At 39.7% G+C, this 23,050-nt stretch overlaps 1 protein-coding gene across 3 annotated transcripts in view; it reads right to left on the bottom strand.

Moving 5' to 3' along the window:
• Positions 1-291: 291 nt before the first annotated feature.
• Positions 292-23,050, bottom strand: part of LOC139944855 (ATP-binding cassette sub-family C member 5-like) — a 28,646-nt gene continuing 5,887 nt past the window's right edge. For all 3 annotated transcript variants that reach the window (XM_071941989.1, XM_071941988.1, XM_071941987.1), the window contains exons 6-25: positions 21,661-21,834; positions 20,351-20,498; positions 19,283-19,431; positions 18,456-18,563; positions 17,758-18,021; positions 17,267-17,536; positions 16,711-16,914; positions 15,493-16,369; positions 14,161-14,345; positions 13,043-13,189; positions 12,683-12,812; positions 11,772-12,054; positions 10,637-10,823; positions 9,922-10,011; positions 9,029-9,218; positions 8,171-8,330; positions 7,048-7,126; positions 6,242-6,355; positions 5,238-5,402; positions 292-4,664 (exon numbers count right to left, since the gene is read on the bottom strand). In XM_071941989.1, the coding sequence (XP_071798090.1) occupies positions 4,569-4,664; positions 5,238-5,402; positions 6,242-6,355; positions 7,048-7,126; positions 8,171-8,330; positions 9,029-9,218; positions 9,922-10,011; positions 10,637-10,823; positions 11,772-12,054; positions 12,683-12,812; positions 13,043-13,189; positions 14,161-14,345; positions 15,493-16,369; positions 16,711-16,914; positions 17,267-17,536; positions 17,758-18,021; positions 18,456-18,563; positions 19,283-19,431; positions 20,351-20,498; positions 21,661-21,834 (4,020 nt within the window). In that variant the 3' untranslated portion in view covers positions 292-4,568. The remainder of the gene's footprint in view (positions 4,665-5,237; positions 5,403-6,241; positions 6,356-7,047; positions 7,127-8,170; positions 8,331-9,028; positions 9,219-9,921; positions 10,012-10,636; positions 10,824-11,771; positions 12,055-12,682; positions 12,813-13,042; positions 13,190-14,160; positions 14,346-15,492; positions 16,370-16,710; positions 16,915-17,266; positions 17,537-17,757; positions 18,022-18,455; positions 18,564-19,282; positions 19,432-20,350; positions 20,499-21,660; positions 21,835-23,050) is intronic.

The raw sequence follows: 23,050 nt of genomic DNA, 5'->3' as shown, positions 1-23,050 counted from the left end.
AGACAACACTGCAAGTTCAACAAAAAACATCCGTATACTCGCATAAATAAATTAAAATGAATGAGCTTTTGTTGAAATTATGTCAATGGCCACAGCATGCACAGAGCTTTTCTTAAAGGCCAGGCAGTTAAACTATAACATTCCAAAGATTTTAAACTATATTCTAAAGATTTTACTGTCGTACATTTATATACCAATTTAAGAAAAAATAAAATACAAAATTTAACAATTCATTGTCCAGACACTCACATAAATAAATACACTATTTACACTTCCAGAATCTGACTCCAAACTTTTTTATTCAAACAAATATTGGTTCGCTACATCTGTGCTCGTTGCATCACATTGATTAAAGGTTTCTGGTCAATTTCAACAAAAATTGATTAAATTTCATTTAATTAACAGAAATTTTTCCAACTTAATATAACTACTGTTTATTTTTGTTTGTATGTAGACACGTTTTGTTCTCTATGAAAACTAACTATAATCTTTGCTATTAGAAAAACTTTTTTTTTAGATCGAATTATTTCTGTTGACTATTGAATGCTGATGCCACAGAGCATTCATTATCTCAAACAAAGATTTTAAAAGCCAGGAGTTAAAATAAGCAAGTTTTTGTTGAAATTGGCGAGGAAAAAGAGAGTTGTGTATTATTGAATTTAACTTATGTTAAAAACACTAATCAACATACTTTCTTTTTGTGTTACATTGCACTATATTGGACGTATCCGAGTAACATAAAAAACTTACTTGGCAACGAACAATAGAGAGCTGTTGATAGTATAAAACATTCAGGCGGCTCCAGTACGTAGTTTTAAAGAAAGAGGTAATTGCTTACTCAAATATTAAAAGGCTTTAGGCCTGAATAGAAGTCTTTTAAATATTTTGGCAGGCATCTTATTAAAAGCACACATTTGTGAAACAAGGGTTTTTCTTTCTTTCATAATTCTCTTGCAACTCTGATGACCAACCGAGTCCAAATTTGTTATTCTAAGCATACATCAAGTGATGAGGATACTGGTCTTTGACAATAACCAAACGTGTCCAGTGCCTTTAAAGACAGTGGACACTATTGGTAATTGTCAAAGACTAGCCTTCACAGTTGGTGTATCTCAACATATGCATAAAATAACAAACCTGTGAAAATTTGAGCTCAATCGGTCATCGAACTTGCGAGATATAAATGAAAGAAAAAAACACCTTTGCCACACGACGGTGTGCGCGTTTAGATGGTTGATTTCGAGACCTCAAGTTCTAAATCCGAGTTCTCGAAATCAAATCGTGGAAAATTACTTCTTTCTCGAAAAATATGGCACTTTAAAGGGTGCCGTTTCTCACAATGTTTTATACCATCAACCTCTCCCTATTACTTGTCACCAAGTAAGGTTTTATGCTAATAATTATTTTGAGTAATTACCAATAGTGTCCACTGCAAATCAACAAAACTACAAACCCAAAACCCTAAAAAACCTGGATATTCACTTAAAGGGACGGTTCACTACTCCAAAATTTAATGGCGATAAAATCTTACCCCGTAATAGCAGCAATGTAGCTTTTGAAGGCAGAGGACACTATAGGTAATTACTCAAAACAATTTTTGGCATAAAAACTTACTTGGTTACAAGCAATGGAGAGCTGTTGATAGAATAAAACATTGTGAGAAACGGCTCCCTCTGAAGTAGTTTTTGAGAAAGAGGCATTTTCCACGAATTTGATTTCGAGACCTCAGAATTAGATTTTGAGGTTCCGAAATCAAGCATTTGAAAGCACACAAGTTTGTGTGACAAGGGTGTTTTTTCTTCCATTGTTATCTCGCAACTGTGACGACCGATTAAAGGAACACGTTGCCTTGGATCGGACGAGTTGGTCTATAACTGAGCGTTTATAACCGTTTTTTATAAAATGCATATGGTTGGAAAGATGTTTTAAAAGTAGAATACAATTATTCACACAAGTTTGCCTCGAAATTGCGTGGTATTCCTTTTACTGCGCGAACTAACACGGTCGGCCATTTATGGGAGTCAAAAATTTGACTCTCATAAATGGCCGACCGTGTTAGTCGACGAGGTAAAAGGAAAACCGTGCAATTTCGAGGCATGTTTGTGTGGGTCATTGTATTCTACTTTTACAACATCTTTCTACCCATATGTAATTTATACAAAACAGTTACAAACGCTTTTCAAAGACCAACTCGACCGATCCAAGGCAACGTGTTCCTTTAAGCTCAAATTTTCACAGGTTTGTTATATTTTGCATATTTTGAGATACACCAAGTGAGAAGATTTGTCTTGAACAATTAACCAATAGTGTCCAGTGTCTTTAAAGGGATATTTCACCCTTGGTTACTTGGCCAAAATTTAATGGCGATAAAAGCTAATAGAAACACTGTAGCTTTTGATAATGTACACCTTTAATGGAATGTGGGTTAAAAGAAAGGGATTCCAAAAACATTTCAATCTGAAACCCATTTCTGTATATAATACATTTATTTAAGATTAATGTAATCGAGCGGTTAAAAAAAAACCAGAGGTATATTTTGCCTTAAACGCAGTGGACACTATTGATAATTACTCAAAATAATTCTTGGCATAAAACCTTACTTCGTAAAGAGTAATGGGTAGAAGTTGATATTATAAAACATTATGAGAAACGGCTCCATCTGAAGTGACGTAGTTTTCGAGAAAGAAGTAATTTTCCACGAATTTGATTTTGAGACCTCAGGTTAAGAAGTTTAGGTCTCGAAATCAAGCATAAAAAAAGCACACAACTTTGTGTGACCATGGTGCGACAAGGGTGTTTTTTTATTCATCAATATCTCGCAACTTCGACAATCGATTGAGCTCAAATTTTCACAGTTTTGTTATTTTATGCATATTATGTTGAGAAGACTAGTCTTTAAACAATTACCAATAGTGTCCAGTGTCTTTAAAGCAATCGAACGGCTAAACAAATAAACAGAGGCAAATTTTGCCTTAAATACACTTCTTTACAAGTACAGCTGTATATGAATATATCAGGAAAAACACTGAGGAATATAACATAAATACTGCTGGTTTAAGTTACTTAATTACCCAACTGGATGTCTAAACCAGTTCACTGCCAATGTAAAAAAAAAGTACCCTGTAAAATTAATGATAGTCATTTATAGACAAACTAACATAATAAAACATGAGTTGTACTGATTTCTGAAAGTAATGATTCGCACCCCCCCCCCCCCAATAAAAAACAAACTCAATTTGTGTAACCATTACGCAGGTTCCTAAAAGGAGACTTTTGAGACGCTGGCGGCAGCAGATATAACGGTCTTTTTTTTGCGGCTCTGCGCGTGCATGTTCAGTACTGCGGGCGTAGGTCTGAGCACACGCAAAACTGTGGAAAAAGGACAGTCTAAAAGTCTCCCATTGTTTACCAGTATAACCGGGAACTGAGATCAAGTATTATTATGGGGTTTTCTTCTATCAGTGTGTGCGCTTGTTTAGCTTCCCTGGGTCATCCCCGGTCTGCCCCGGTGTGTTCGAATAGCTTTTGACGTCATTCCAGGGGCTCACCCAGGTCAGCCCTCAGTGCACTGCTTGTGGAGTGGGTCACTTGGGGGCTGGCCCCAGGTAAACCAGACGTCACTACGAGAGCGGTGAGTGGTCGTTCGATTAGCTCTTGTTAGGGGCCCACCCGAGTGAGTACCGCGGGGTAGACCCATGGAAGCTAAACGAACGCACCCTATATGGTGAAGTACATTCCTCTTGTAGTAGAGTATAGTCATGATCTGTTAAATTTATTTTGCAACAGTAAATTTTACTTCCCAACAATATAATATAATTCTTATCGCCATAAAATATAAGTTAAACTAAAGTATTTGATGAAACAGAACCACAATCAAAAATAGCATACTATTGGGCCAAACTTGGTCCCAAAAGCTTGCGTAGGTGCAATACTTACAATGTAAACTTGAGAATTAATGATACGTCATATCAAGTGACACGCTATCAACCAATACAAAAAAAAGACAATGTAATTGACAAACCATTTGAAAGAGGGGTCAAATTGAATTTTGTAATGAACTCATTTTACAATAGAGTTCTCATGGAAGTGTCATGGCCGAGCAGTTAAGAGCACCGAATTGAAACTCTCGTGTTTCTGATCAGCAGAGTGTGGGTTCGAATCCCCCAGTCGTGACACTTGTATCATTAAGCAAGACACTTAACCATTGCTTCGTCCTTCGGATGGGACGAAAAGCTGTTGGTCCCATGTGGTGTGTTACGCATGTAAAAGAACCCAGTACACTTATCGAAAGGAGAAGGGGTTCGCCCCGGTGTTCCTGGCTGTGGCTGCTGAATGCGCCCTAGCACCTTGTAAACCCTTATAAGGTGCTAAATAATTGGGTCTCAGAATTCATAACTTTCAACAACCTCTCTTTCTGTATAAATGTATATACTTGAGTACCTTGTTGGTAGACATGTGCGCTATAAGACTTTGATATTATTATAATTAATATTACTATTATGAAAGTCGGAGGGAAAAATTACAATTCTCAACAAATTTTACAGTGGAGCTCGTCTTTAAGAATGTCTCTACTTGATTATCTTGTCACCAACGGTCGACATCATTAAGCTAAAATACGAGCAGGGGTTGCCAAGCAACGCTGATGGTGAATCAAACTCAACAATCTACAGCAAGCATAAACAAGAAAAATTAACCTTAATATATCGCACCAAACAAGATTGAGACGACCCCCATTGAAGTAACGTAGTTTAAAGGCAGTGAAAACAATTGGTAATTACTCAAAATAATTATTAGTATCAAACTTATATATGGTTACGAGTAACGGGGAGAGGTTGATAGTATAAAACATTGTGAGAAATGGCTCCCTCTGAAATGACGTAGTTTTTGAGAAAGAGGTAATTTTCCACGAAATTGATTTCAAGACCTCAGGTTAAGAATTTGAGGTCTCGAAATCAAGCATCTGATCTGAAAGCACACAACTTTGCGTGACAAGGGTGTTTTTTCTGTCATTATTATCTCGCAACTTCGACGACCAAATGAGCTCAAATTTTCACAGGTTTGTTATTTTATGCATGTTCAGGTACACAAAGTTAGAAGACTGGTCTTTGACAATATTACCAATGTGTCTTTAAGAGAAAAATGGAAGCATTTTTTTAATCTGTTTGCGTCAGAAGTTTTGGCTTATGGGAGTGTCATGTGAGTTTGATTCTGAGGATATGAAAAAAAAACTAGCCTACCTTTCCAGCGCTGAGGACCATAATCCTGTCCGAGTCTAGGATGGTGTTTAGCCTGTGAGCGATGGTCAGAATGGTACAGTCGGTGAATGCTTGTTTGATGGTTTGCTGAATCAAGCTGTCCGTCTCGGTGTCAATGGCAGCCGTTGCCTCATCAAGGATTAGAATCTGCAAATCAGAAATATAAACGTTATTCAGAATGGACCCTTCCCATGAAATATGCTAATTACATTTACGCATGCGTACAGACCCTAATGGTTGGCAAACGCCATAGAGTTGTGCACTAAGCTGACGCGCAGCCATTAGACAAAACAGCGCGATTTTCCCTCATTTTACCAACCAAAATGTTAGTGCGCACCCGCTATGTAAAATTTACATATTTCATGGGAAGGGTCTATTGAACCATAAGATATATTAAGGGAATCAATGTGTCGTGAAGAGGTTTTTAACTAGTGGTTTAATCCCATCGAGGCCTGGTTCTTGATAATTTCACCGAGTCAAAATCGAGGTAAATTATCAAGAACCAGGCCTGGGCGGATTTAAATCACTAGTTGAAAGCCGATTCAACACACTTTGATTTCCATTCATAAATACCTTTTCGGTCGAAAAACATCAACACTTTTTGGTCAAAAAGTAAAATAAATGCAAAAATTATAATTGTTCAATGATTTCTTTCAACACAACACCCCTCCAGCTATGAAATGGGAAGGCCCTCGGGTAAACAACTGAAGTCAAATAAGCTGAAGGGTATCCCACATCCAATGTTTCCACACTTGAATATGCTATAAACCATTTTAGAGTACATCATTTGAGTAGGGCCAGTCAGGAGCTGGCAATATGGAGTACGGTAGAAGTATCAGCGCTGGAATGAATTTAAGAAGAGCATGATGACTTTTGGTTGACCTTGTTGACCCTTTTTGAATTGTACTGCAATGCAGTGAGGAGAGCTGATGTGAAAGCCAAGTTTTTGTGTGGGTTTTTAATGCCGAATGATTAATAATAATGACCTTGCTGTTTCTAAGGAGTGCTCTTGCCATGCACAGCAGCTGTCTCTCGCCAACGGAGAAATTCTCTCCATTTTCAACGACGGGAGCTTGGAGCTGTTGATCAAGGTTGCTTATCTGAGCAAAACAAAGATAAAATATACAATTGTTAAATGTTTCATACTTTCACAAAATAAAATTAATGTGATGAAACAGTGGCAGGTTAGGAAACAATAACAACAGTTTAACAAGCTGGCATTTAGTGAGCACATTCTATTCAGAAGTTTCAAAGCCCTAGAATGTTCAATTTGAATCGGGAATAAACAATATTAATTTTTAGTTTTATCCATATACACCGATGTGTGTATAAGGCTTTTCAGTTTCTCATTAAAGGCAGTGGACACTATTGGTAATTACTCAAAATAATTATTATTATAATAAACCTTTTTTGATTACGAGTAAAGGGGAGAGGTTGATGGTATAAAACATTGCGAGAAACAGCTCCCTCTGAAGTGACGTAGTAAGTAATTTTAAAGAAGAAATTTTCCATGAGTTTGATTTTGAGACCTCAAATTTAGAATTGGAGGTCTCAAATTTAGAATTTGAGGTCTCCAAATCAAGCAGCTGAAAGCACACAACTTCTTATGACCATGGTGTTTTTTTCTTTTCTAGATATCTCGCAACTTCGACGACCAATTGAGCTGAAATTTTCACAGGTTGGTTATTTTATGCATATGTTGAGATACACCAAGTGAGAAGACTGGTCTTTGACAACCACCAATAGTGTGCAGCGTCTTTAACAATGAAAGTAAACAAACTCATTTCCTCACCGTTTCCTTCATATATGTCTTCTCCAGTGCCTTCCAGATCTCCTCATCTGTGAACTTATTCTGCGGATCTAAATTATACCTAAGGACAAAAAAAATGAATTGTAAAGAGGTGCACTTATATTGAAAACATATAATAGCTTTTGGGTTGAACATAGACAAATTGAGTAGAGCAGGATTTGAACCACTGACCGCCGGATTAACTTGTTGGGACTCTACCAACTGAGAACTAACAAAGAGCTCTAATGTAACAAAGTTACAGTTGACCTACTTAGATCTTTTGAGGAGTTATGGACAACATTGCAGGACAGAACCCTATGGAGAGCCCACTTAAAGGCAGTGGACACTATTGGTAATTGTCAAAGACTAGCCTTCACAGTTGGTGTAGCTCAACATATGTATAAAATAACAAACTTGTAAAAATTTGAGCTCAATCGGTCATCGAACTTGCGAGATAATAATGAAAAAAAAAACACGTAGTCACACGAAGTTGTGTGCGTTTGGATGGTTGAGATCGAGACCTCAAGTTCTAAATCTGAGGTCTCGAAATCAAGTTCGTGGAAAATTACTTCTTTCTCCAAAACTATGGCACTTCAGAGGGAGCCGTTTCTCACAATGTTTTATACCATCAACCTCTCTCCATTACTCGTCACCAAGAAAGGTTTTATGCTAATAATTATTTTGAGTAACTACCAATAGTGTCCACTGCCTTTAACCATTACTCCCCAGTTGACCATTACCTCATCCAACTTATTCTAGGTAATGATGTCATCAATCTTATGTTATTTCTGTATGACATCATCTCTAAATCAAGAGTTCACCCACCACCAGTTGGGGAGGTAATGCTTTCTGCTCTACCGGCCAGGCTTTGGATCAATGATACCCAAGCCTACATGCGTATGGACTGTTAAAGGGGTAACCCTGTTTCAGCCCTAGGAGTAGGTGGCTACGGCCTCTGGAAAAAAAATTGTAGCCCCACACCTTGAAGTGGCCTTCAGGCCTTGTGTGTCTGGCGACTTGCATACAATTTTTTTTTTTAATCACAATTTGGGACAAATCACAATTCAGGACACCTGCCACCTGAAATATACAAGCAAAATTGTTGATACATGATCTTTTGACAAACCTGATTGTTCCGATAAACAAGACGGGATCTTGAGGTATGATGGAGAGCTTAGAGCGAAGGTCATACAAGCCGATCTGACTAATATCTACTCCGTCAATTAGAATACTGCCGTGGGATTTCTCTACCAGACGATACATCGCAACTCCTAGTGATGACTTGCCTAAAGTTTAAGATACAATTATTAACATATTGTTTAATCTTTATGGAAATGAAAACAAGAACCCCGCTAAAGTTGGTAATAACTTAACGGAGTATATTTAGCCATGTTATAGTTATGTTTCAATTCTGTAGACTGTATAATGCTTGAATTACATTTGATGCTTTTGTTTGTTGTTGCCAATAATGGAATAAATGTCTTAACAACAAAGTGTCTGGAACTGTAAACCATGGGCCTCCAAAGTTTACACCAAACTATTCAGCAACAGACAGTTTACATCAATGACTATAACAACTACAAAAGCCTCCCTACCATAGACAGGGCTAGACCCCCGTTTCAATTCCTCTCGTCACTAACCCCTGGTAGGGATGTACTAAGAAACAACGCTGATTGGCTCCCAAAAGCGACTACTTTGCGTCTACGCTTGTTTAAAACTTTTGAGTGATTGTATGGCGCTTGAAGGATGCTTAGTGCATGTGTGTTAAAATGCAAGTATTTTGCAGGATTATAGAAGGACAATAGAACTTGGTGATATCGAGTAGATATTTCTCTTATGAGAAATAGTTGTTCTGAGAAGAACCGGAGGACTCGACGTTTCTACAGTATACTCTGTCCGTCATCAGGAGACTAGGATTTCTCATACAGAACAAAGGGACTGTCCACAGAGCTGTGTGGTGAGGTGCGGTTTAATGGACACTTACCAGACCCTGTTCGCCCAACAATGCCGACTTTCTCGTTGGGGTTGATGTCGAAATTGATTCCTCTTAGCACCATGGGAAGATGTTGCCTGTACCTCATCTTCAGATTCCTGACGGCGATCCTCCCCTCTGTCGGCCACTTTGGCGCTGGCTTGGTCTTCTTAATAGACTGGGGTGCCTCCTGTTCTAACTCCTGGAAAAAGAAAAAAAAATTTTTGTTGGACTCGTTGAAAGTGGACAGAATGTGGCTTCGAATCCTGTCCTGGTCAGTCACGACACTTGTGTCCTTGACCAAGGCACTTTATCATAATTTCTTTTCTGTACCCAGGAGAACGAATGGGTTGAAAGTGCCAAAGTGTGGGTTCGAATCCTGACCTGGTCAGTCACTGGATCATAATTACTTCTCTCTACCCAGGCGTACAAATAGGGTAAAAGTGCCCAGAGTGTGGATTCGAACCCTGGCCTGGTCAATTGTGACATTTGTGTCCTTGAGCAAGGCACTTTTATCATAATTGCTTCTCTCTACCCAGGAGTACAAATGGGGTGAAAGTGCACAGAATTTTGGTTCGAATCCTAATCGTTAAACTTGTGTCCTTGAGCAAGGCACTTTATCATAATTGCTTCTCTCTACCCAGGAGTATAAATGGGGTGAAAGTGCACAGAATTTTGGTTCGAATCCTGTCCTGGTCAAACGTTAAACTTGTGTCCTTGAGCAAGGCACTTTATCATAATTGCTTCTCTCTACCCAGGAGTATAAATGGGGTGAAAGTGCACAGAATTTTGGTTTGAATCTTGTCCTGGTCAATCGTGAAACTTGTGTCCTTGAGCAAGGCACTTTTCCATAATTGCTTCTCTCTACCAAGGAGTACAAATGGGTACAATGCGTCTATACTTACATTGATGTAGTAAGTTATTCTTTCCACAGAGGTGAATCTAGCATTGACCTCGGCTGCAAGGCGTACTGTGTATTGTATCAAACCTAGAAGCTGCAATAACAACATCAAATTGACTATTTAAAATGACATAAAGTTAAACAAGATGCTTTACCATAAATTGCTTTGTCCTTTTAGTGTTAATAATAATAATAATTTATTTTTAATATAGCGTCTTACATAAAAAATCTCAAAACGCTGTACAGTGTTTTACAAACATTAAGCTAAAACGAGTAAGCAAAATACAGCAAAATTACATTGTACAATAAGAACGACAAAAACAAACAATGACAAACACCAAAACGAGACAATCAACAAAATTATAACACCAGTGTTACTACAGTGTTACTGTAGTTTCCGTGTACTTGGTTTGGTAGTGCACATAAAACACACCACACACATTGTCAGGCTTTGACCTCAAAGTCCACTAGTATAATAATAATAATAATAATAATATCGAACTCTTATATAGCGCACGTATCTACCAAACAAGGTACTCAAGGCGCTGAGTATTATACAAACTTTCAGAAAGATAGTTAGCACCTTAGAGGGGTTTACAAGGTGCTACATGTACGGCGCATACAGCAGCCATACACCAAGTGAGAATACTGGTCTTCGACAATCACCAAAGGTGTCCAGTGCCTTTATGCTCACTATAAACTATCACAAATCTACCTACCTGGTTGGAGTAGACGATGGCTAAACCGATAGTTGCGGCCGGAACAATCCCGTGTGACAGGACGGCAAACAGTCCAGTAGCACTCGTCAGCAGCAATGTGATCATGTCAAAGCGGACAGCCAACCAACGATTAGCAATGTAGAAGAGGATTAATAAGTTAGTGCTGTCATCTAAGTGGTGATGAAGCCTGGAATGGGTTGAAATAGTACACAAATATTGTATGATGAGTGCATTGTCGTGACGGCAGTGGACACTATTGGTAATTACCTAAAATAATTATTAGCCTAAAACCTTACTTGGTGACAAGTAATGAGGAGAGGTTGGTAGTATAAAGCATTGTGAGAAACAGCTCCCTCTGAAGTGGAGTAGTTTTCGAGAAAGAAGTAATTTTCCACGGTTTTGATTTCGAGACCTCAGATTAGAATTTGAGGTCTCGAAATCAACCATATGAAAGCACACCACTACATGTGACAAGGGTGTTTTTTCTTTCATACTTATCTTATACACGCGCGTGCTTAGAAATAGATTGCGCGCTGTTACTAATAGTAGTTACGCGCTGTTACTAATAGCTATGAACTGCGTTCCGCATGATAATTTTGGCGTACGTTAGGTTGCGTGCCCGACATGTGGAAGCCAGCCGGTTATAAACAGCTCCAGCTGGTCATTATCAACCGTTTATTATCCCACACATGACGAGATCCCCACCGATAGGAGTAGCGAAACTGTCTGGGGTATTTATGAATATCGACTTAAGGATGTAACCCATTAGAAATCACGCAACATTACTTGACATAGCATTATTCACTCCTCACCGCGCCATGGGAACTTTTTTTTTTGTCCACGACGGAATTTTTTATTCACACTTAAGACCACTCCTCATATTACAAATACGCTGAAAACACGTAATATTAACAGCAAAGAAATAAACAAATTACAAAGTGAACCTTGAACCCAATAGTTTGAAAGAATTCCATTTTTTTTTGAAAACGGAAACTTGTCAAACTTTGAGGGCGCTTTGCAATGCAGAGTGGTTGCGGGTGGGATGCTTACTTAAGCGTTACAGGAAAACATTCCTCATGATAAACAAACAAAGTAGGTTACGTCTATGTTTGGGTCATCCCATAGTTATCATCACCTTTCTATAAACTCATCGTTCTTCCTGTAGGCGTGAATCGTAGACAGACTCTGAACTGTCGTCATGATGTGGGAGAACCACGGCGACCGCGCGACGTTCTCGAACCTCTTGATGTCCCGGATGCCCTGCCGGAAGAACGAGTTCAGGACGAGGTACAAGCAGAAGATCACGAGCAGGGCAATGAGGAGGAGGGGAAAGACCAGAGCTAAGGTCAGCAAGCTGAAGAAGATGAGGATGGCGTTATTGAGGACGTTGTCCATCTTGAGGGGAAGATTGATATCCACTGAAAGAAATCAAATGAAGGATGTTAAAACAGGATTCCAAGATGACATGGGACAGAATTGGTATTGGACCGAGTAGGCTTCGGACTGAGGTGACGATTTGTTTTCAACAACCTCACTATTGTATACAAATGTCTTCACTATACCACTCCTACATATCTCACAAGATTTACCATCCCAGACGACCTGGCCTTCGCCCTGGTTCAGACAGTACACTCTTGGCAGTTCCAAAGGTACATTCTGCTGCTGGGGACTGTGCTTTTTATGCACATGCCCAACGCCTTTGGAACCGTCGTCCTCATTAAATTCGTTCAGTTGAGTCACCTGAATGTTTTCAAAAAACATCTCAAAACATCCCTGTTCAATGGCTGACTGCTATGGACCATCATCAATGGCTTTCCCATTAATATAGCATTAATTTATTTGCTAACTGTACTGTTTCTTGTAAAGCGCTGAGGTACCCTGTGTAAGAGCGCTCTATGCCTGTTGTTATAATTATTATAACTCAGTGTATTTCCTATGGGTTTCTGTGAATCGTTAAAGCCAGCTATTATAAAGTTGTAGAGGCGCACTCTGAAACAATGTCACACTTACGAACAGGATACGTCATCTTTTCAAAAACCAACTTACATTCATCAAGATCGTTGGAGAAGCGGTTGAGTATTCTACCGAGTGGAGTTACGTCGAAGAAACTCATGGGACTGTGCACTACTTGATGGAAGACCTTCCGGTGAAGCGTGGACGACGCTTTTAAACTAACCTGGTGAAAAGAATAAAATGGACGGAACATTTGTAGTAGAAGCCAGGCATACGAATTCGTGCAGCATATTAATCTCCTGCAACTTTGATGACTAATTGAGTCAAAATTTTCACAGATTTTTTATTTTATGCAAATGAGAATACCGGTCTTTGACATATATTAAAGGTGTCCAGTGGAAACCGATTAAAGCAGATTCTCCATCATGAAGGGGGTCTAGTTCCCAGACTTACTGTGGCGTACAGGAAGCAACGGACGATTGTAACAGCCATGAACGTGATAGCAAGTGACCCGTAAACAAGCTGGTAGTATTGCAGTCTGGGATTGTCGGTGATGCTGTCACTGGTAACCATCTCGTTGTCAACGATGATGGTGGTGTTCTGTTAATGAGAAAGGGAAGACACGGCAATGATTACCAATGAAGCAAACTTCACAACTTATCGTTCTGCGTATAATATAAGGACTCTCTGTCATCCACTGTGGTTTTGAATGATAGATAAACTATGCCTGCTTCAAAATTAAACCATATGGTGAAGGCATAGTCTACACTGTAATCACATCTAACAAGACTGATCAACGTTACTAGGCATTCTGCGCTTACACAGCTAGCCCAGATATTCGGCACTTGCCTGCAATCGGAGAACGGTGATTGTAAGCGAAGAATTTAATTGTACATGTAAGTAGAGCCATGAAATTGGTCACAGAACTTCAGTCTGGTGCCCTAGACCGCTCGACCATGACACATAAACACTGGATAGAGAGCCGGGGGTCGATTTCACAAAGAGTTGGGACTCGTCTTATCTAAAGTTAGGACGAGTAACTCGTCCTAACGTAGGATTAATCTTAAGGTCTGCATGCTACAGTGCAGGGTTGGGACTCATCCTAAGTCCTAAGAGTAGTCTTAAAGCCATTGGACACTTTCGGTAAACAGTAAATAGTGTCCAAGGCCAACACTTCGTGTATCACAACTTCTATATAAAATCACAAACCTGTGAAAATTAAGTTGGCTCAATCGGTCATCGGAGTCGGGAAAAAATAACGGGAAAACCCATCCTTGTTTCCGCTCGTTTTACCGTGTCATGACACGTGTTTAAAATAAATCCGTAATTCTCCATATCGAGAATTGATATTGTTTTAATGTATTCTCAAAAAGTAATGCATTTCATAGAATAATACTTCAAGAGAAGTCTTTCACCATTACCTTCTGTAAACCCTGTAAGTTATTTGTAAATCTGTGAACTTTTAGTTTTGTTTCTGTACCGAAAGTGTCCAATGACTTTAAGTTATGAAGAGTTTTGTAAAATCGACGGCATGACACATAGACACTGGATAGAGAGCCAGGTTGACTTACCCCACTGCCAGCATTAAGCCAAAAACTGAGCCACCAGTTGGAGAGCACCACCGTCCCAACAGAAAATACGAAGAATAGGATCATAATGAGGGCCACGATGTAGCCTCCGGCTGATTGGATGTATTCGTGGATGGTACCCATGCTGAGTCCCCGGTCCCCTGTCTCTTCATCTTCAACCAACTTACCTAAATAGAAAGAAGGGAAAAACTATACTGTATTAGAGGCTAACCATAACCCTCATAGACTGTCTGACCATCTAATATCATGTGTGTTTATTGACCCATTTCACCTGACATCATCATCAGAAAAATCTTGAATGTGCCATACTCGTGGGCTATTTCACTGTGCGTTTTCATATATAACTCTATGCCGTGCGTTATGCAGTGAAGTGTGCATTTTAGGCGACGCGGAGTTAATACACGTAAACCTAACTGCCCACCAACATGGTGAGCGTGGCATCAGTCTCCGCGTGTGACGCGCGTGCAAGGGGTCGATATTTGTTTTGTTGTCATTTAGCCTTTGAGGACGACTGTGCTAGGGTCGAAACATAATAAGGCCATTAACTATTTTGTTAATTTATTTTTTAAAGGGAGTATGGTACCTTTTGTTAATCAAGTTTTTTGGCAATGACATGAATCCATACTCACAGTGAATGAGTCACCAAGTTTTTATGGGAAAAAAAGTGAAAATCACAGAACAGTGTTTTCAGGAGAGTCGTGTAAATGAGCTATTCAACTGTACATGCTAGAATAATTCTTATCTAACATAAACTGAAGTTTTCGGGAAATTGTTTGATTAATTTCTCAAAAAGCTACAGCACCTCAGCAAAAAACTACAGCACCTCAGCAATTATATTTTAAGGGAATCTTTCCACCATCATTATCTTTAAAGCCATTACACACTTTCGGAACAGAAACAACAAAAAGAGTTCACAGATTTACAAATAAGTTACAGGGTTTACAGAAGGTAATGGTGAAAGACTTCCCTTGAAATATTATTCCATGAAATGCTTTAATTTTCGAGAAAACATTAAAACAATTATCAATTCTCGATAGCGAGAATTACGGATTTATTTTAAACACATGTCGTGACACGGCGAAACAAGCAGAAACAAGGATGGGTTTTCCCGTTATTTTCTCCCGACTCCGATGACCGATTGAGCCTAAAGTTTCACAGGTTTGTTATTTTATATATAAGTTGTGATACACGAAGTGTGGGCCTTTGGACAATACTGTTTACCGAAAGTGTCCAATGGCTTTAAAACGTGTCTATTGACTTTGGATTTTTTGTGGTACAAAAAATACTCTCAAACTTTAAGCGACGGACACTCACCATCGTAAAATACTGATTCCTCTGAGCAGGCCAGTGAGGCTGCAACATCCGTACCGATCCCCCTCATGAAGTTCCTCAAAGGTGGCAGAGACTTTCTCACTGGAGAACCTGGAGCACTTCCAAATTTATCCTCCTCAAGAAGATCTTCATCCTCCGAACCAGCAGTGATCTCTGCGTCCTTAGGTTTCTTAATTTTTACGCATTCTGTATCTTTTTGCAGATTGAAAGTGACTGGCTGTTTATGAGGACGACTAGAATCTTGACTTTGGTGATAAGAATCATCGTTTGTGACCTCAGTAGTATTTTCTACTTGTGGAATTTCTTGAGCATCCTGGATTTTGTCGACGTCTTTTATGAGGCTCGGATTTTGAGTGTTGCCGTGACCATGCTGAGGAATGTCTTCATCTATAATTATTTCGGTGTTGGTTTGTTCACTCTTATTGCCACGTATACCATCCCCTCCCGCATTGTCCTCAAAGACGTCTTGTCCCGGACTATCCTCTGGTCCTGATATAATTATCCTAGGGGTGATCGGGTCGGAAGTTGATGTTTTCAAATTTTCGCTGTTATTTTGTTGACCCTTCAAGGTGTCTTTGTCAACTTCCTTCTTCATAGATCGCTCCTCACTCGGCACACCGTCGCTCCCACTCTCCCCAAAACGTTCACTTTCATCATCACAACCTCCGAGACCGTCTTGGCTTCTGACAGTCACTTCGTCCTGTGGATCAACGTCGTTGCTATTGTCGCTAGTATCGCTATGGAATGTCTTGATGAGATTGCAGTACTCCTCACCGTTATCCATGAGCTCCCTGTGCGTTCCGTCTTCTGCAACTTGACCATCTTTCATAAGAATTACCCGGTCGCACATCTTAAGATACTAAAAGACGGGGAAATGGTGCAAGGAAATTTGCTTTTAAATGTCTGCACAACATTTTGGGTGTAATTCAAGCTTCTATTTTCAAAATCAGGTTTGTGTAAAATACCCAGCAACAAAGGCATGAAAAAGCAAAGGTGTGATGAAAAACACAAATGCTTATAGAGTTATCATTTGGGTAACACTAAGATGGAGAAATCGTTCAAGAATGACTACTTTTAATGTCTGCACAACATTCTGTAATGTTTTGTGTAGTGATGACAAACACCAATGCCCAACTGAGATTAATCTTATTCTTTTTGAGTTATCGTTTGGACAACATAATATTTAGAATCAACCCTCACCTGGAGCTGGTGGGTCACAAACAACACCGTCTTCTCCCGCAACGCAGTATCGACACACTTTGAAAATATGTGCCTGCCGACGTGCGCATCCACGGCTGACAAGGGATCATCCAATAAATAAATATCTTTATTGGCGTATACCGCCCTCGCGAGGCTAACTCGCTGTTTCTGACCTCCGCTTATGTTGATTCCTCGCTCACCGATCTAAGAAAAAAACAAAACAATATGTATCAAGTTTATGGGATTTGAGGCATTGCATATTTGGTTTGTGGTAACACCATGTGTGTGTCTGCTTAAGGGTTAGATTATGTTCTTTTATAAAACGTGCCTTGCTTTATATTCTACTATATCGGAATATATTTTTCGGAATTCGGGAGACTTCTCAGTTCTGAAAAGATCTGACCTGCTTTTTTACTACTACCTGGGCAGAAGGTAGAAAATCGGCCGGGATGACTACTTAAGCTTTAACTTCACTACCGCGGAGTGAGTTCTTCAATGGTCTCAACGCTTTCGACTAGCTTGCTCTAGTCATCGTCAGGAGACTGTAAACGCTTACTTCAGTTTGATCCCCATCTGCCAAAATATCAAAGTCCTCCTGCAAAGCACAGACATCGACAGCCTGGGCGTACCTCCTCTTGTCAAACTCCGCCCCCAGTAGGATGTTCTCTCGTAGGCTCATGTTCATGATGCAAGCCTGCTGAGAGACGTAGGCGAACGAGCCATCGATGGCGACGTCTCCGTTGACGAGGATCATACGACTTAAGATGGCCTGGAGTAAGGAGCTTTTCCCACTGCCGATGCTGCCACAGATACCTAAGAGCTGACCCTAAGATGCAAACAAAGAAACCAAGAGTCTTAAAGGAAAGATGAGATTTCAAAGGCATAAGCACAGGGTTGAGAGTCGTTGCTGACGATATTGACTTTTAGTCATTGTGAAACCAGCGGTTAGCTTGGGTTTTGCTTTAAAGGCAGTGGACACTTTTGGTAGTTACTCAAAATAATTATTAGCATAAAAGAGCTAATCAAGTACAAAGTTTTTTTAGAAACCTTCTGTACGTCCAAGTTGAGTTCGAACAAAGTCTCCGTAAAGCCGGCATCTACACCCATCAGTGGATCCACCTCCGGCCTATCCTCCTCAACCCCTTCTTGGGTCCGGCCCACGGGGGCGTTCTGGTCCGCTTTAGGGGTCGGTAATGTCCCTGTTGATTCCTCTTTATCCCATGCGAAGGTTGTGTTCATCATGCTCAGGGCAATGTCCGGGTCGGTCGGCTTTTTGGTGAACTCTTGTATCTCATCCATCAGGAGGAGGGACTGAGAAATGTAAAGCAAAATATGTAAAAACAGATACAATGTGAACATAGCAAATGAATTTTCTATGAAACTCATTTACGTTTAAAGACCCTAGACACTATTGGTAATTGCCAAAGACCAGTCTTTTCATTACACAATTTGAAGACGGTTGAGTTGGTGTAGTGGTGTCTTGCCTCGTCCTCCACCTCTAGGACCCCGGTTTGTATCCCACCGGGGGCACTATTTGGATTGGGTTTTCAGTCCCTACCGACTGTGTGGGTTTTCCCTGGAATAGTTCTCTGGATGTTTTCCTCCCACATCTAACACTGAAACGTCCTTCCTTGTCTTTTCTCCATTGGATTCTTGGCTATAGTACAGTTCACTTTTCTGAGAGTCCTTCACTTCCAAACCAGAATTAAAAAATGAAATTAAATAAAAGAGCGAACAAATTTTACCTTTATCCTTGGAAATGCAACCAAGCAGTCCGTCAACGATTTCATTGCATTGGGCAACGCGATGATCATAAAGCGTATTGAGTTCAGCACTGCGATGTAACTAAAGGCCTGTAAAAAATTTCAACAAACAGAAACTCTTTTATATTACTTTATCTTATTTACTAAACTTCATGGGTAGTCCAACTTCTATATATAACATTTAACAAACTGCTCACTCTCCAGAAAAGGCAGTTCGGGTCATTTCTAAAGCTGACAATTGTGAACACTCTGGGCCTCTTTTTGATAATGTAAAACTGTTTAAAATTCTTTGACCTTCATCATTTTAACTTAGGAAAGTTGATGTACTCTGACTAATGTTTTACCAGCTTGTTTCAACTCCTGTTTTACACTGAACTTCAAAACATCTATTCCTAGGAACTCAGGAAAGTACCGAGTATACAGTGCTAACACACAACCATGGATAAAAACCAAAATTAATATTCTTTATCCCCGATGAAAATTTAACATCTCTTATACCTATTCCTATTGTACGCGCAGCACTGCTAGTAAATATCTTTATGTTAATTATTGTCGTAGAGAACCACGTTGTCCAAAAATGGTGTTGTCCAATGTGGCACTTTATTTTGGAATAGTCTGGATGCCTTCAGAGACATCAGAACAATTAAAAACCTGCTTAAAAACACTTTTTACTTTGTACAATAGTTGTTGATTTCCTTTCAAAGCGCATAGGGACCTCACTGTATTATGCGCTTTAAGAATGGTTTTATTATTATTATTTTTTCCATTTCTTTTTAGTCAATACTCAACCCCAAATCGTAGTTACAAACCTGTGAAGCAGTGATATTATTCCCCAGTGATGTGTGCAGACAGATTGTGAGGATAGTCGATAAGACGGGAATCAGTGTGGTCTGCGCCTGACATAGAGCCTGAAAGAAACCACCTTTTCGTAGCAGAGACCGCTCATTGTTCCGAATACCTAAGAAATTGGCGGGAAAATAATAATAATAGTAATAATTGTGGCTTCTTATATAGCGCACATGTCCCTCACTCAGTGACGTTCCTGGCGCTGTAACATACAGTATTTCCTGCAAAATGTGGGACTACGTTAGAATTATGAGACCTAATTCTGATAGCACCATGTCATGTTTTACAACGTGCTGTGGCGCAATTTGCTGCCGATCGGACCAGGAACACAGGGGCGAACCCCTTCTCTTTTCGATAAGTGCACTGGGTTCTTTTACATGCGTTAAGTAACACATGGGACCAACAGCTTTACGTCCCATCCGAAGGACGAAGCAATGGTGAAGTGTCTTGCTTAAGGACACAAGTGTCATGGCTGGAGATTCAAACTCACATTCTAATGATCGAAAAACACCGAGTTTGAATTCGGTGCTCTTAACCGCTCGGCCACGACACTTCCACACAAATACAAAAACCTGAATGTTTATCAAGCAGAAGGACATGAAGGAGAGCTAAGCTATTGTTCAACCTTTTTTTTTTGTGGCTGAGATTGCTAAATTAACTCCTTTTTTTTCTGTTAATAAATTAAAATAAAAGTCATACAAAAAATGTAAAAAAAAAAAATTTGGCCGTATATATGAAACTAAAACATTCCACCTTGGCTGTTTTGTTGCCATGGGAAAGAGGTTGGCATGAGTGACACTTTCCTGGGAACGAGGTTGGCATGATTGACACTAATCTGGGAACGAGGTTGGCATGATTACACTTACTACCTGGGAACGAGGTTGGCATGATTGACACTAAGCTGGAAACGAGGTTGGCATGATTGACACTTATTACCTGGGAAAGAGGCATGATTGACACTTACCTGGGAACGAGGTTGGCATGATTGACACTTATCACCTGGGATTGATGTTGGCATGATTGACACTTACCTGTGATACATGACGCGAAGGAATCTTCCCACGCGTACATCTTGATGAGTTTGATGCAGCTGATGATTTCAGACATGAGACGTACCCGGTGGTCTGTGACCACGATGGAGCGACTGCGGTAATGAGCAATGACTTTGGAGAATAAAGCCTGAAGCGAGTGGGAATGAAGCAGGGATAGAATTTTGACAGCTGAAATGACTGCATTGGAGTAAAAGCACAACCCTTCCCCTATACCAATGTTTAGAATTTGCACTTCAAAGGGGTTTGATACCTTTTGTAGATCAAGTTTTTGGCCATGATAAGAGTTTCTACTCACTGTGAATGAAGATGTTTGTAACATAATTTACCTGTAGAAGTTTCAGCTTCGTTACAGTCGTCAATTTGTTTGAGAACCTTTATAAGCGAAACTAACAGAGCAATGTTTTCAGGAGAGCTGCAGAAATTTGTTGTACATGATAAAATAATGTCTCACTGGGACAAAAACTATATTTGTTATTGTATACCCCATGCTTTCTAACCCCTTTCATGTATTTCAACTTCACTGCTTATGTTTCACTTAGTTACCTGTTCATGTTTGTCGTGTTGTCATTTAGCCTTCGAGAAAGACTCTGCTAGGGTCGAAACGTCAGGCCAATAACTATTTTTTGAAAATTATTTCTCAAGAACTACAGCACCTCAGCAAGTAACCTCAACAAGCTTTCTACCATCACTATCATTAATCCGTGCAAGTTTAATGTAAATCTGTCTTTGTTGGTATCCAATTGCTGCTAAGCACGATTCAGCACATTTTTGTGTTTACAGGCTTTATGAAATTGAGCCCTGGTCGGTTGAGTGAATTGTAAAATGAAAAGTACACAGGGTTCCAAAATACAGAACACCCAAGTGTCTTTAAAAGGAATTTTATGCAAGTCGCCGGAACCAAGGCTAAAAGCCACTCTAGGTAAAGGGCTACAAGGAAGAAAACATAGACATGCAGAAATTCAGTGGAGCTGAAGGTAGGAAATTGATATTCCTCTTAAAAGATGGAAGATCATAGGATGAAGGGAAACATGCACCAGGCAAGGAGTTCCAAAGAGATGCAGAACGAGGGAAAGAGCTACTGGAGTAGCTCTTTGTTCTACATCTCGGCACAGCCACAGCATAAGGATGAGAACAAGCAGAAATTCTGGTCTCGCGCTCAAACACCCTGACAGGAGGAACAAGGTTGGATAGACTGGTGGAACATTGACCATGGAAATATCTGTAAAAAAGACAGAGGCTGGCTACAGACCTTCGGTGAGAAAGGGGGTTGTACTGTGTGTTATACGTACCTGCAGTGGAAAGAAGAAAACAAAGACACCGGTTCCTAAAAGTGCTGCCGGGCCGATCAAGTAGATTGTGTATACGAGAGCGATGAGGGCTAGAGGGGGACCAGCTAAGGCATGTGGAAGGTAGAGCAACATGTCAAAGAGACGCTGGCCGTCATTCGTGCAAAGATTCACGATCTGTGGAGAGTAACAAGGGAAAGAATGGGATTGGAATTTAAATCAAAACTTTACAAAATGTTTTAACAATAATAATGGAGAAAATAGAATTAGCTGTTGCAAATAACTAACCAACCAACCAGACCGATAAATGCAAGAAATAGTTCATAGCCAGACATTTCGACCCTTGCAGAGTCTTTCACGAAGGCTAAAATCAAGAAAGACTCTGCTTGGGTCGAAACGTCAGGCCATTAACTATTTTTTTTTGCAAAATAATAACACAGTTTACATGCAATTCTGGCAATGAGATTGATGGTGTGTTTTGTTAAAAAGGAAACACGTGAAACACTAGTTCGTTTCTATTAAAGGAACACGTTGCCTTGGATCGGACGAGTTGGTCAAAACAAAAGCGTTTGTAACCGTTTTTTATATAATGCATATGGTTGGAAAGATATTTTAAAAGTAGAATACAATGATCCACACCAGTTTGCCTCGAAATTGCTTGGTTTTCCTTCTACTGTGCGAACTAACACCGTCAGCCATTTATGGGAGTCAAAATTTTGACCCCCATAAATGGCCGGCGTGTTAGTCGACGAGGTAGAAGGAAAACCACGCAATTTCAAAGCATGTTTGTGTGGATCATTGTATTCTACTTTTACAACATCTTTCTACCCATATGCATTTAAAAAAAACGGTTACAAACGCTTTTCAAAGGCCAACTCGACCGATCCAAGGCAACGTGTTCCTTTAAGCACATCATGCAAAAAACAAATTACCAATAATTTATTCATTTATACGCAAATTCCATTACAATTTTTTTCAAACACGCTGAACAATAAATTATTAACAGACTAAAAGAAACTACACTATAAAAATATACCCATTATACGCGCTATTGCACACATTAAAATTAATGAATAAGCCACTAATCAAATCCAGGAGGTTGCTGTTGTCCAATTTGCAAAAAGTACCAGCATTTTTAAAGATTCGTTTACAAAACTAGACAGCGAAGCTGCCATGGCGAGCTGCCGTTCGCCAGGTAGAACCAATGACTGACAGAAGTTATGACCATTTAAGGCTTTCATTGTTTCAGCTCATTCAACTGGAACCATTGATGCACTCTTTGGATTTTATCTTTTCATATGTATCTATACGACAGAAGCAATGTATTAAGTTTCAAGTCAGTACATCGTTGCAATAAGAAGTTATGACCATTTAAGGTTTTCGTTGTTTCAGC

The sequence above is a fragment of the Asterias amurensis genome, chromosome 12, assembly GCF_032118995.1.
Source record: "Asterias amurensis chromosome 12, ASM3211899v1".
NCBI lineage: Eukaryota > Metazoa > Echinodermata > Asteroidea > Forcipulatida > Asteriidae > Asterias > Asterias amurensis.
Note: the sequence above shows the minus strand (reverse complement) of the source record. Positions and strands in the feature narration are given on the sequence as shown.